This window comes from Myxine glutinosa, chromosome 14, assembly GCF_964187855.1.
Source record: "Myxine glutinosa chromosome 14, kmMyxGlut1.1, whole genome shotgun sequence".
Lineage (NCBI taxonomy): Eukaryota > Metazoa > Chordata > Myxini > Myxiniformes > Myxinidae > Myxine > Myxine glutinosa.
The window spans coordinates 41,004,329-41,018,801 of record NC_136274.1 but is presented as its reverse complement, the minus strand read 5'-3'; the positions used below and the strand labels follow the sequence as shown (position 1 = coordinate 41,018,801).

The window sequence follows — 14,473 nt, the reverse complement described above, 5'->3', positions numbered from 1 at the left end:
ATCAGGTCCCCGTCAGGCCGGAGGACGTCCCGAAGACGGCGGTCATCACGCCATTCGGACTCTTCGAGTTCCTGCACATGCCCTTCGGTCTGAAGAATGCGGCTCAGGCGTTCCAGCGACTGATGGACAGCGTCCTGCGCGACTTGGATTTTGTCTACGTCTACCTGGACGATATCCTCGTCGCCAGCGCGTCCCGCGAAGAGCACCTATGCCACCTCCGCACGCTCTTCGAACGCCTGGGCCAGCATGGCCTGATTGTGAACCCCGCAAAGTGCCGGTTCGGCGCCGCCACAATCGATTTTCTGGGGCACCGTGTCACCAGGCACGGCGCCGTCCCCCTGCCGGCCAAGGTGGAGGCGGTGAAGGGGTTTCCGCGCCCCCGCACGATCAGAGGGCTGCAGGAGTTCCTGGGCATGGTGAACTTTTACCATCGGTTCCTGCCCCGTATCGCCCAGCTCCTGCGCCCCCTGCACGAAGCTCTCCGAGGTAAGCCGGGCAAAGGCGACGTTACCTGGACCGAGCAGATGGACACGGCGTTCACGGGCGCGAAGCTCGCCTTGGCTAACGCCACCATGCTCGCGCACCCGGCGCCCGATGCACCGATCGCCCTCACCACCGATGCCTCGGACTACGCGGTGGGCGCGGTGCACGAGCAATGGGTGCGTGGAGCTTGGCAACCGCTGGCGTTCTTTAGCCGGCAGCTTCGCCCGCCCGAACGCCGTTACAGTACCTTCGACCGCGAGTTGCTCGGACTTCACTTGGCGGTCAGGCACTTCCGCCATCTGCTTGAGGGCCGGGCGTTCACTGCCTTCGTCGACCACAAGCCGCTGATCTTCGCGATGGGCAAGGTCACCGAGCCGTGGTCGGCCCGGCAGCAGCGTCACCTCTCGGCCGTGTCCGAGTACACGACGGACATCCAGCACGTCGCGGGGAAGGACAACCCGGTGGCGGATTGCCTTTCCCGGGCCGTCGCCCACGCAGTCCACCTCAGCATCGACTATGCCCGGATGGCAGCGGACCAGGCCGCTGACCCCGACGTCCAGGCCTTGCGGACCGCCGTCACGGGCCTCCACGTCACCGAGGTGCCGTTCGACGGCGCGGGCGCGGCCCTCTTGTGCGACGTCTCCCTCGGGCGTCCTCGCCCCATTGTGCCCGCGGGCTGGCAGCGCCAGGTGTTTGACGCCATCCACGGCCTGTCCCACCCGGGCGCGAGGGCCTCCCAAAGGCTGATCGCCGACAAGTTCGTCTGGCATGGCCTCCGGAAGGCCGTCCGCGGCTGGGCCAGGACGTGCCTCGCGTGCCAGCGCGCCAAGGTGCACCGGCACACCCAGGCCCCGTTGGCCCTGTTCACGGTGCCGGAACGCCGGTTTGACCACGTCCACGTGGACCTGGTGGGACCTCTGCCCCCCTCGCGGGGTTTCACCTACGTCCTCACCATGGTGGACCGCACCACCCGGTGGCCGGAGGCCGTGCCCTTGGCGTCGACAACGGCGGCCGATGTCGCGCAGGCTTTCATCGCCACCTGGGTCGCCCGGTTCGGCGCCCCCTCAGACATCTCATCCGACCGCGGCCCCCAGTTCACCTCGGAGCTCTGGGGGGCGGTTGCGCAGGGGCTCGGGGTCCGGCTGCACCGAACCACGGCCTACCACCCCCAGGCTAACGGCCTGTGTGAGCGATTTCACCGCTCATTGAAGGCCGCGCTCCGGGCCACCCTCCGCGACGGCGGCTGGGTCGACAGGCTCCCCTGGGTCCTGCTGGGCCTCCGGACGGCGCCCAAGGAGGACCTGCGCGCATCCGCGGTGGAGTTGGTCTTCGGGCAACCGCTGCGGGTGCCGGGCGAGTTCCTCCCCGACTCCACGGCACCATGGTCCGCGGCACAGCAGCGCTCCGCTCTGCAAGAGACCGCCCAGAGGTTCGCCCCGGTGCCAACGGCATGCCACGGGCACCCACCGACGCACGTCGCCCCGGAGCTTCGCACGGCGGAGTACGTCTTCGTCCGCCACGATGCCCATCGGACACCACTGCGGCCCCCGTACGACGGGCCTTTCCGCGTGCTGGAGACCGGGGCGAAGCACTTCACCCTGGACATCGGCGGTACTCCTGACCGTGTTTCGGTAGACCGCCTCAAGCCGGCCCACCTCGATGTGGACCATCCACCGCCAGTGGCCCGACCCCCACGTCGGGGCCGCCCTCCTGCGGGCGGACCCCCGGCACCGCCCAGCCCTGCCGCCACGGCGCCCCCCGGTCCTGCACCCATCCCAGGGGCAGCCAGGGGCATCCCACCTGGTATCCCTGCACCCCGGACGCCGCCGATCGCCAGGGGGCGCTTCGGCCGGGTCATTCGTCTGCCCCGCAAACTGGCCCTCCAGGTGCGCGGGAATTCTGGGGGGGCGCGTGTGGCGGACACAAAAGCCCACTGGCGTGGTGACATCATTCCACGCACCAAGTGGGCGGTGGCCACGCCCGAGGGGTAGGCGTGGCCTCATGATATACACCGGGCGACCAGCCCGGAGGAGTTCAGTGTTACAGTGTAGTCTTACAATAAAGACGTTTATATGTTACCGCTTGTCCGCTTCCTCCTTGCTCACAAGCAGCGCGCGTAACGCCGCGCTTTAATACTATGATATAACTGACTGTAACCCTTTGTGCATGTGCCTTTATTCTCCCGGGAGGTGCACGACGTCCTCGCCAGGCTCAAAAACGTCACAATATATGTGTTGTGACTCGCTTTACATGTGTGCGTGTGTGTACATTAATAAAAACATTTCTCTTGTTTTGTGCTCTGTAATCATGCAGGCTGTGTTCCCTACCCGGGCCTTCGCGTGAACACCCAGTTTTACCAGATGCTGCAGAACGGCCATCGGATGGCCGCTCCTCAAATGTCCCCCCCAGAAATGTGAGTTTTCTTTCAACATTAGCACAACCTGCTTGGTCTTTTGCTCTTGAAAAACAATTTAAAGTCGACAAATCATAGAGAAAAATTATTTTATAATCACTTTGCCATCAATGTTGTGAAAACGAGAGGTACAGTGAGAGCACGTATGATAAATTAAGTGGTGCTACTGCTTTTCTAATGGCCAACATTAATCCCTCCTTCTTGTGGGATCAACTTGGGAAAGTCTTTTTTGGACAGGAGTTTGCAATTTTTGAACCTTGTTGTTGATTAGCCCCAGTCAGTTCTGCTCGAACAGGCCTGCAGGACGGAGATAGCCGATCTATCTCCCGTGAGCAACCCAGGCATCCCTCACATCTAAGATGTGCTCTTGCCTTTGTGGAGCCAGGACTGTGCAGTCTTACGTGTTGTGGAAGATGAGGGGTAGCGGACCAGTTCGTGGGGACCGATGGGCGCTCTGACCATGGCTGCGCTGCCCTGATGCATCCGTGCAGTGGAGAAGAGTGGGGAAGATTTGGCCCCGTCTTGCATACATCCACCGTAAAGGGACATCTCTCACAGTTGTTGAACCTTGTTGTTGATTAGCCCTGGTCAGTTCTGCTCGAACAGGCCTGCAGTACGGAGATAGCCGATCTATCTCCCGTGAGCAACCGAGGCATCCCTCACATCCAAGATGTGCTCTTGCCTTTGTGGAGCCAGGACTGTGCAGTCTTACGTGTTGTGGAAGATGAGAGGTAGCGGACCAGTTCGTGGGGACCGATTGGCGCTCTGACCATGGCTGCGCTACCCTGACGCATCCGTGCAGTGGAGAAGAGTGGGGAAGATTTGGCCCCGTCTTGCATACATCCACCGTAAAGGGACATCTCTCATAGTTGTTGAACCTTGTTGTTGATTAGCCCTGGTCAGTTCTGCTCGAACAGGCCTGCAGTACGGAGATAGCCGATCTATCTCCCGTGAGCAACCCAGGCATCCCTCACATCCAAGATGTGCTCTTGCCTTTGTGGAGCCAGGACTGTGCAGTCTTACGTGTTGTGGAAGATGAGAGGTAGCGGACCAGTTCATGGGGACCGATGGGCGCTCTGACCATGGCTGCGCTGCCCTGACGAATCCATGCAGTGGAGAAAGAGTGGGGAAGATTTGGCCCCGTCCTGCATACATCCACCGTAAAGAGACATCTCTCACAGTTGTTGAACCTTGTTTAAGGCTGATGCAGTTGCTTGTACAATTGGAGACAGAGGACCTTTTATTGCTCTGATAGGAACAGTTCTACAGCATGTGACGCCCATTGCTCATTCGATATCAATGGTGGTTGTAATTTCTTCTTTGAGCAAATGCATATTGGACTGGGATTCAGTTACTAATTTGGGCTGTTGGTTGCCTCATTACACAGGTACAGCTGCACCTTTGAGTTATGGCAGCTGTACATCCCTGTAAGTTATGCCAGGAATTTGACAAGGGTACCAGCACACAATGAGTGACTCTTTTTGAAAACAATCCTGGGATACTTGATGCCCACCAATTCCTGCGAGCAGACGGGACTCACAGCTTAACCTTCAGCTGAGGGATGGATCCAAGGGTGCCGACGGAGCACCAGTCCGACTGTTTCCAGTCAGACCACAAAAGGAACCCAGGTTCGACCTCTCAAAGGGAGAACCGGTATGCCATCCTCTGAGCGATGCTGTCAGCCCGATCATTGTTTCTGACATTGTAAAGTCATCCATCTGGGTTTTAATTATTTACACACTCACGCGTGACATTTCACAAATAAGTACCATGAACTATAAATAGATGTTTCCTTATAATATTGGTTTTATGAACTGTTGATGATAAATTTAAATGAACTTTAGGCTGGCATTTTGTTCAGTCGTTTTCTCATGAAAATGTATTTTTTCTTGCATTCATTTAGCAGGCTGGCAGGATCGCTTAGGCTGACTACTAGAGGTATGCACACTCTTGCGGGTAGCAGGGTGGCTGTTTTTCAGCTACCCCAGGGAGTGATGTCCCTGCCCTATGCGAGTCCCAGGCTCAGCTGACTCTGGCTGGCAGTACCTGGTATGGGTCCCTTGTCCAGGGTAACGGACCTCTACTACATTGTGGGGGAAACTTCTTTAGGTTAAGGCTATGAGAAGGACACTCAGATATCAAACTGCACCTGTAGATCACCCTGCCAGCACTACATCATGGTTAAATGTGCCCATGAAAGTCAGTGGTGGCACCAATGTAGGCATCACTGCGCAGCATCTGCAGACAGCTAAGTCCACTTTGGACATCAAGGGCAGCCGTCGTCATACCGACGACCTGGCCAGTCTGCTGCACCTATGTTAATCAGACTTTTTTTCCCTTTTTTTTTTGTATACTGAATCGAGGCTCGTGAAAGAGCTGACATTTATTTCACAAACAAATGAACCAGACAAACAAAATATATGAAAAGAGGGAGCGGAAGACAAGATGGGGAGATAAGGGGAAGCACACAAACACAACATTTGAGAGCAGGGAGATGTGTGGGAGGGAGAGGGCTTGGGGGGAGGAGGCGTGGGAAGGGGGGGGGGGTGGGAGAAGTATAAAACACAAGGACTTCCAGGACAGAAATTGGTATTTCAAAAAAGTGGATTTGGGGTGAAATTAGCGGGGGTAGAAAAGATCAAGGTTTTGGATGGGGGAAGATAAGAGATGGTGGTGAACAGCTGTTTTAAAGACCTGGAGGGTGGAGTGGGATTGAAGAGAGTGAGGGAGTTTGTTCCAGAGGCGGGAGAAAAGAGGAATGAAGGAGTGAAGGTGAGCAGAGAGTCTTGATTTTGGCAGTTTAACCATAAGAGGGTTGCAGGCAGATCTTGTGCGACCTGTAGGAATATTTGGGGGACAGAGCCCAGAGAGAGCTGGGGGGGCAAAGCCAGAGAGGAGTCGGTAGAAGACGGAAAGACCACCAACCTGCCTGCGGTGAGTGAGTGAAAGGCCCTTGGAGTTAGCTTCATCGCGGGAGATTCCAATGATTCTGAACGCTTTGGTTTCAACAGCGTGAAGACGAGCTAGGTGTGAGGCAGGAGCACCAGCCCAGAGGGGAGAGCAGTATTCCATTGAGCTGCGGATGAAAACCTTGTATGTGGTGAGGAGCTCAGGTGTGCCAAGGAAGGACTTCGCACGATGGAGGATGCCCAGTCGGCGACTGGCTTTGGAGGCCAGATTTGAAATGTGGTTTTCCCAGGAAAGATCATGGCAGATAGTAAGACCCAAAAGCTTGAGTGAGTGACAGAACTTCTTGGAGAGGATTATTCAGAAAGTGGATGGGAGGGTTGTCCAGTCGGTCTTTTCGGAGAGACATCATAAGAGTGAGAGATTTGTCAGGATTGAAAGACATGTTCTACTTGTTTGCCCAGTCTGTGATTTTGTCCAGGTCTGCAGAGAGTGAGGAGGCTGCAGACTGCCGATCTGAGGGATGAGGAATGGAGCGACAGAGAGTGGAGTCATCAGCAAAGAGATAGAGAGGATTTTCAAGAGAGTCAGAGAGATCATTGATAAAAACGCCCCCCAGTCGGCTGGATGGAAAGGCTGGATGTCGGCTGGATGGCTGGAAAGGATGAAGAGGTGAAGAAAGGAGAGGCAGAGGAAGAGAAAGGAGAAGCCTTTTCAGTTTATGAAGGATCTGTTGGAGCCGTCTCGATGTGGTGTACTGAAGGTACCAAAGGAAGAGTTGGAAGGTCACCTGCGTGTCACGTATGCAGACACAAGAAGGAACGAAGTGGTGGAGGACATCGAAGGATTGGTGTACCCTAGCCATGAGCCCAACACCAGGGTTTTGAGTCAGAGAGATCATTGATGAAGACCAGAAAAAGCACAGGGCCCAGAACACTGCCTTGGGGAATTCCAGCCTGAACAGGAAGAGGAGATGAGAGAAACCCATTTAGGGCCACACGTTGACTACGGCTAGAGAGGAAGTCCGCCAGCCATGCGTGGAGATTTCCATGGATACCAAAGGAGGAGAGTTTGGTGAGCAGAGCGGGGTGCCAGACCGTATCGAAGGCACGTGATATGTCAAGGGAGACAGCTCTAATTTCCTGTTTGGCATTGAGGACCTCCATCCATCGTTGAGAAAGCAGAAGCAGCATGTCCAGAGTAGAGTGACCAGGTCTGAACCCAAATTGATGATCAGAGATCAAGCAATTGGAGAAGAGGAAAGATTTCATATCTGAAGCAATGATGGATTCCATGACTTTGCTGATAATTGGGAGAAGGCTGATTGGTCTGTAGTTGCTAGGATCTGTTTTTGCACCTTTTTTGTGCAAAGCGGTGATGTTGGCTGATTTCCAAGCAGATGGCAGATTACCTTGAGCAAAAGAGAGGGTGAAGAGAACAGAGAGAGGGAGTGGAAGAGCGGAAGAACAGGATTTTAGGACCCGTGGGCTGATGCCGTCAGGTCCAGTTGCAGAATCGGAGTCGAGGGTTGACAGAAACTTTTCCACCTTGTCAGGAGGAAAGGACACAGAGTGCAGGAGCAGCTGGGTACGACTGGGTACGGTGGGTACAGAGAGGGATAGGTTTGGGACACAACATTTAGAGGCAAACACAGAGTTGAGGCATTCAGCTTTTTCATGTGCGGAGTCAGCCGTGTAGCCGTTTGAGGTGAGGGAGGGGATGGAGGGGGAACAAACACCAGAAACAGATTTGACCAGATGCCACCAGGATTTGGAAGAGGGAGACAGATAAGAGAGTTCGGTCTTGAGAACGGAGAGATATTGTTTCCTGGCTCTCCTGAGGGTAGACACACACTTGTTTCGGGCTTTGTGAAAGGAAATGAGATTTCCTTCCATTGGATTTGCTTTCCAGGAGACGAAAGCAAGTTGTTTCTGGGCAACAGCCTCACCACAAGATTCCGTGTACCATGGATGGGAGGAAGGGTATGACAACTGAAGACGAGATGGGATAAATCTGTGGATGAGAGAGAGCAATTTACTTTGGAAGAATTCCCAGGATGAGTTGATGTCAGAGGCGGTAGAGATGGCAGACCAGTCCAGATGATTGATGGCTGCTTGAAGACCGTGCCAGTTGGCCTGAGTGAAATGTCAGACTCGTCGACGCTGAGGAGGCTCTCTGAGAATGGTCAGAGAGATGTCCACTTTAACAAGCACATGATCAGATGAGCCGATTGGAGCAGAAGAAGAGCAGCAGACATTTTCAGGGAAGTTAGTCATAACCAAGTCCAGAAGAGAAGATGCTCCGTTGACTGAGAGCCGGGTCGGGAAATTGACAGATTGTGTCAGTCCCAGTGAGTCGCAGAAGTCCTTTGCTGAAGAGCCATGGCTGGTGAGAGAGGTACCCACACCCAGCCAACTGGCATGGTGACAATTGAAATCACCACATATGAGGAAGAGAGAGTTGGGATGGGTAGATAGAAGTTGGTCCATATAATCAGGCAGCGAGATTTAGTTGGAGTCATCACTGTTTGGTGGACGGTACAACACACATATGAACAAAAGGTGGGAGTGAAGGGGAAGCCGTAGCCAAAGGTATTCCTGTGGTTGAGCTGGAGAGAGGGCAGTGCAGTGCGAGTGAGGAAGAGAGTTTTTTTATATAAAGATAGCAACCCCACCTCCAAGACGAGGCTCAGGTCTATCATACCGGAGGAGGGAGTAACCTGGGAGAGATACCAAGGAATCAGAGACATCATGAAGGAGGAACGTTTCTGTTTAGCAGATCACGTCTGGTTTGTCAGAAGCAACCTGTATGGAGAGATCAGTCAGGTTTGAGCGAAGGCCCCAGATGTTTGAGGTCCATACCGTTAATGAAGAGGAAGGGGGAGCATCGGATACAGAACAGGGGGGTGGGGGGTAGGGTAAGATGTGGAAGAGGAGGAATAGGTCGGGAGAGCTGTTGAAGGTGTGTCAGAGATTTAATAATAGCTTGGAGAAAGGGAAGAATGGGGTGGACAAAAGGTTTGATGGTGATTGGGTGAGGCACAGTGAGGTGTTATTTGAGGAGGGGCAAGAGCGAGGCAGAAGGTTGGGGGAGATGAAGGTGAAAGTTGGAAGGGGGAAGAAGCGGGGAGGACGCTTTGAGGAGGAGGGGTGAGAGGGGAGTCTAGGAGGGGAGGAGCGAGGGAGAGTCTCGGAGGGGAGGGGTGTGGGTGGAGTTTAGGAGGAGAGGGGCAAGGGGGAAGATTTGAAAGAAATGGGTGATGGGGAAGATTTGGAGGGGAGGGGCAAGGGGGTAGATTTGGAGGGGAGGGGTGATGGGGAAGTTTTGGAGGGAAGGGGTGATGACTTCACGTTGGGTGACTTCACGTTGCCCTTTCTGCACTTGCAGCCAACGATGCTCATAGGAATAAAGAGTGGGAGAGGGATAGCACACACCTCTATCACTTTATTCACTTCTCTGTGCAGGTTTTCCCCTTCGTTGGCACCAGCTCACCTTCTCACCACCCATCTTTACCTGTACAGCCATCGCACAACGCACAATGCTTAGTGAGCACCCCAACAAAGGGAAGAGATCAGTTGAACGTGACGACTCACACCATCCATCATACACACTCACACCTGAGCTGTCTATCCAGGGTTCAAATATCAGCCCAGCTATAAACTGTCAGCCTGGTGTTTTTGCATGCAGACTGATACATCATTGCGTGCATCTGACGGATGTTAAATCTGAGGACCCGTGGGCCAGTACTGGTTGGTGGACGTTGAAGACCCCACTTTGTCAGACTTAGGGAGTAATGGGGAAAATAGGGTTCGGATTTTTAACAACTTTAAGATTTGTCCAAACTGTACCCTTAATTAATATGTTGCGTTGTTTTTGTACTATTTATTTTCATGAGTAAAAGTTATTAAGAACATAGAATAAAGTATTATTCTCCTTTAATAAGAACATAAAAGAAAGTTTATTTTCTTGAGTTATTAAGATCATGAAATTTACCTTTAATAATAATGACGATAAACCTGATCCAAGTCCCCGCTATTTACAGTACAGTGTGGTGTTTTCAATTATAAGCAGTACGTGAAGGAACTGCGCTCCAACGCGAGTCGAAACAATTGACGCGACCAAAGACGGAATTCGTCCGACTTGCTTTATTGAAACAAAACAGCTCAGGTATTCTGACAAGCCCGTTTATCGGGCAGCAATATATATACACATTTATGTCGGGACGTTTGCCCGGCAAAAGCTATACCGGGCATGCCCGGGTGTCAAGGGCGAGCCTTGGAAAGGCGAGTCTGGACCTGCCTGGGCGTGTTTGGCTGCGGCCTGGCAAGTCGAGGCTGGGCGTGCCCGGGCGCTCTGGACGAGCACTGGAAAGGCGAGAGCGGGCATGCCCGGACGCTCTGGGCGAGCCCTGAAAAGGCGATAGCGGGCATGCCCGGACGCTCTGGGCGAGCCCTGGAAAGGCGAGACCGGGCGTGCCCGGGAGGTTCGGGCGTGCCCGGGAACAGTGAGTCCGGGCATGCCCGGGAGAGGCGCGTCTGGCCGTGTTCTGGCCGGTGCAAGGCGATTGTGTGCATCCAGCGGTAACCGCTACACACGCCCCTCCAGAATCGACCTGCACTGGCAGGGTCAATTTAAGGGGGGTCCGGATGACCCGGCCGAAGCGACCCCTGGAGGGTCGTGGGGAGGGGTCCGACGTGGTGGTGGGTGGTCGAGCGGGGGGAACTGTGGACGGGGGGCGGCCTCGCCGCGGAGGAAGGGCCAACCGTGGTGGTCGGTCGACGTCCATGTGCGCCGGTTTGAGGCGGTCCACAGAAATCCGGTCCGGCCGGCCGCCGAAGTCGACGATGAAAGACTTGTCGCCCCGTCGCAGGACCCGGAAGGGCCCGTCGTACGGCGGCCGGAGTGGCCCCCGGTGCGCGTCATGACGCACAAAGACGTACTCCGCTGTGCGAAGCGCTGGGGGGACGTAGGACTGGGGGCCACCGTGGCGGGACGTCGGCACGGTGGCAAATCGTCGGGCGGCCTCCTGGAGGTCCGAGCGCTGGCGAGCGGCGGACCAGGGACTGGTAGCGTCGGGCACGAATTCGCCCGGGACGCGGAGCGGCTGGCCGTAGACAAGCTCGGCGGCGGACGCCTGGAGGTCTTCCTTGGGGGCCGTGCGAAGGCCCAAAAGGACCCACGGCAGCCGGTCGGCCCAACCGTCGTCCTGAAGGCCGGCCATGAGTGCGGCCTTCATGGAGCGGTGAAACCGCTCGCACAACCCGTTGGCTTGGGGGTGGTAGGCCGTGGTGCGGTGCAGCGTGACCCCCAACGAACGGGCGACCGCGCCCCAAAGCTCAGACGTGAACTGTGGGCCGCGGTCGGACGAGATGTCCGCTGGTGCGCCGAAGCGCGTGACCCAGGTGGCGATGAACGCCTGCGCCACGTCGGCGGTGGTGGTGGAGGTGAGGGGCATGGCCTCCGGCCACCTGGTGGTCCTGTCCACCATGGTGAGCAGGTGGGCGAGGGGGGCAGGGGACCCACCAGGTCCACGTGGACGTGGTCGAAACGCCGTTCAGGCACGGCGAAAGGTGCCATCGGGGCCTGGGTGTGGCGGTGGACCTTGACCCGCTGGCAGGCCGTGCAGGTGTTGGCCCAGTCGCGGATGTTTCGTCGAAGGCCGTGCCAGACGAAACGCGCCGACACCAGCTTCTGAGAAGCTTTCCGGCCCGGGTGAGAAGGCCGTGGATGGAGGCGAAGATGCAGCGCTGCCAGGAAACGGGCACGATGGGGCGAGGCTGGCCCTGGGAGACGTCGCAGAGCAGGATGGTGCCCGCGAAGGGAATGTCGGCCAGGCGGAGGCCCGTGTCCGCCGCACGGAGTGCCTGCACCGAGGCGTCGGTGGTCTGGTCGGCCGCCATGAGCGCGAAGTCCACGCCGAGGTGGACCGCGTTCGCGCTGGCCCGAGAAAGACAGTCGGCCACGGCGTTGTCTTTGCCGGCGACGTGCCGGATGTCCGTGGTGAACTCCGACACGGCGGAGAGGTGGCGCTGCTGGCGGGCCGACCACGGCTCCGTGACCTTAGCCATTGCGTAGACCAACGGCTTGTGGTCGACGAAAGCCGTGAACGGGCGGCCCTCCAGGAGGTGTCGGAAATGTCGAACGGCCAGGAATAGCCCGAGCAGCTCACGGTCGAACGTGCTGTAGTTTAACTCGTTCGGCCGGAGTTGCCGGCTGAAAAAAGCGAGTGGCTGCCAAACCCCGTCCACCCATTGCTCATGGACGGCGCCCACCGCGTAGTTGGAGGCGTCCGTAGTGAGGGCGATGGGCGCGTTGAGCACCGGGTGAGCCAGCAGCGTTGCGTCGGCGAGGGCCCGTTTGGCGCTGGCGAAGGCCGCGTCCATGGCCGCGGACCAAACAATGTCATGCTTGGCCGGCTTGCCCCGGAGGGCCTCGTAAAGGGGCCGCATGAGCTGAGCAGCGCGGGGCACGAATCGGTGATAAAAATTCACCATGCCGAGGAACTCTTGGAGGGCCTTGATGGAACGGGGACGCGGGAACGTGGTGATGGCCTCGACCTTGGTCGGCAGCGGCATGGCCCCGGTCTTGGTGATGCGGTGGCCCAAAAAGTCAACGGTCGTCGCGCCGAAGTGGCATTTGACCGGGTTGACAATTAAGCCGTGCTCGCTGAGGCGACCGAACAGTGTTCGGAGGTGGAGGAGGTGCTCGGCGCGGGACGTGCTGGCGACGAGGATATCGTCCAGACAGACGAAAAGAAACGGCAGGTCGCGCAGCACGCCGTCCATCAAGCGCTGGAACGCCTGGGCCGCGTTCTTGAGGCCAAACGGCATCCGCAAAATTTCGAACAGGCCGAACGGCGTGATGACGGCCGTCTTCGGGACGTCGGCCGCCCAGACAGGTACCTGGTGGTAGCCCCGTATCAGGTCAATTTTCGAAAAGATGACCCGTCCCGCCAAACGGGCGGAAAAGTCCTGAATATGCGGGATCGGGTACCTGTCGGGGGTGGTAGCATCGTTGAGACGGCGGTAGTCGCCACATGGGCGCCATCCACCCCCCCGGCTTTGGCACGATGTGCAGTGGCGAGGCCCACGCGCTATCGGAGCGCCGCACGATGCCGAGGTGCTCCAACGCGTCGAACTCGGCCTTCGCCACGGCGAGCTTGGCCGGGTCGAGGCGGCAGGCCCTGGCGTAGACCGGCGGGCCCATAGTGGGTATGTGGTGCTCGATCCCGTGCCGCACCGCGACGGCCGAAAACGTCGGCCGCGTGAGGGCCGGGAATTCCGCGAGCAGCCGAGCGAACTCGTTCGCTGCCGGGAGGGCGCACGCTAGTTCGGTCGGCGCGGAGCTGCTCATTGTGCACGCCAGGGAGCTGAAGGTCTCGGCGTGGACAAGGCGACGTCGTTTGACGTCGACCAGCAGCCCGTGCGCGCAGAGGAAGTCGGCGCCCAGCAAAGCCACGGGGACGCTGGCGGTAACAAAAGTCCATTGAAAACGCTGGCTGCCGAAGCAGAGGGTGACGACGCGTGGGCGGAAAGTGCGTATGGCCGAGCCATTAGCAGCGACCAAAGAGGGGCCGCAAACGGCGTCCCGCCTGTCCTGCTCGGAGGCGGGTATGACGCTCAGTTGGGCGCCGGTGTCACACAGGAAACGCCGCCCAGACGCTTTGTCCCGAATAAACAGCAAGTTGCCCGAGTGGCCGGCGCTCATGGCTGGGAATGAACGCCGGCCCGGCCATTTCCCGACCTGCCGAAAGTGCACGGGGGCCGGCACGTCCAAGCCTTGTGTCCGAACCTGGCGTGGTAATAACACCACGCCCGGTCAGGTGGAGGCCCCGGCCGTCGTGTCGGAAGCGGGCGGTGTGGCGTGGCGGCCGCCAGTTGCACCGGCAGTTCAGCCTCCAACCGCGCAGGGCGCTCGGGCGTCGTGGGCATCGCCTCGGATGGCGGCGGGCTCCAGGTAACCGTGCCGATGTGCTGGCCCGCCGAGGAGATCTTATCGGCTTCCCTGGCGAGGGCGCGGGAATCCGTGATCAACGTGCCAGCCAGGGCGAGGCGTACCGGGTGAGGCAGCTGGCGAAGAAACAGCTCGCGGAACAGAAAATCCGGAGAGTGCTCACCGAGCAACGAGAGCATATAGTCCATGCGCTCGGACGGGCGCGTGTCGCCGAGCTCGGGCAGGTCGAGCAGGCGCCGTGCGCGTGCCGCCGGTGAGAGGGCGAAAGCGTCGAGGAGGAGCGTCTTCAGCGCGTCATACTTGTCAGCAGCCGGCGGGTGCTCGAGGAGGCTCAAGGCGCGGGCCACGGTGGCGGAACCGAGCGCCGCCACAACATGGTGGAAGTGGGTGTCGTCCGCGGTGATGCCTCACAGGGCGAACTGAGAGTCCGCCTGAGCGAACCAAACAGCCGCGTGAGCCTCCCAGAAGGTAGGCAGTTTAAGCGTCACTGCCGTATCCATGTCGGTAGGTCACCAATGAAGGAACTGCGCTCCAACGCGAGTCGAAAGAATTGACGCGACCAAAGACGGAATTCGTCCGAGTTGCTTTATTGAAACAAAACAGCTCAGGTATTCGGACAAGCCCATTTATCGGGCAGCAATATATATACACATTTATGTCGGGAAGTTTGCCCGGCAAAAGCTATACCGGGCATGCCCGGGTGTCAAGGGCGAGCCT

General features: G+C 57.6%; 1 protein-coding gene across 1 annotated transcript in view; it reads left to right on the top strand.

The window, feature by feature from the left end:
• LOC137439652 (mast/stem cell growth factor receptor kita-like) overlaps positions 1–14,473 on the top strand; it is a 103,219-nt gene that overhangs the window by 64,188 nt on the left and 24,558 nt on the right. The window contains exon 15 of the mRNA XM_068135615.2: positions 2,797–2,896. Coding sequence (XP_067991716.2) covers positions 2,797–2,896 — 100 coding nt within the window. The remainder of the gene's footprint in view (positions 1–2,796; positions 2,897–14,473) is intronic.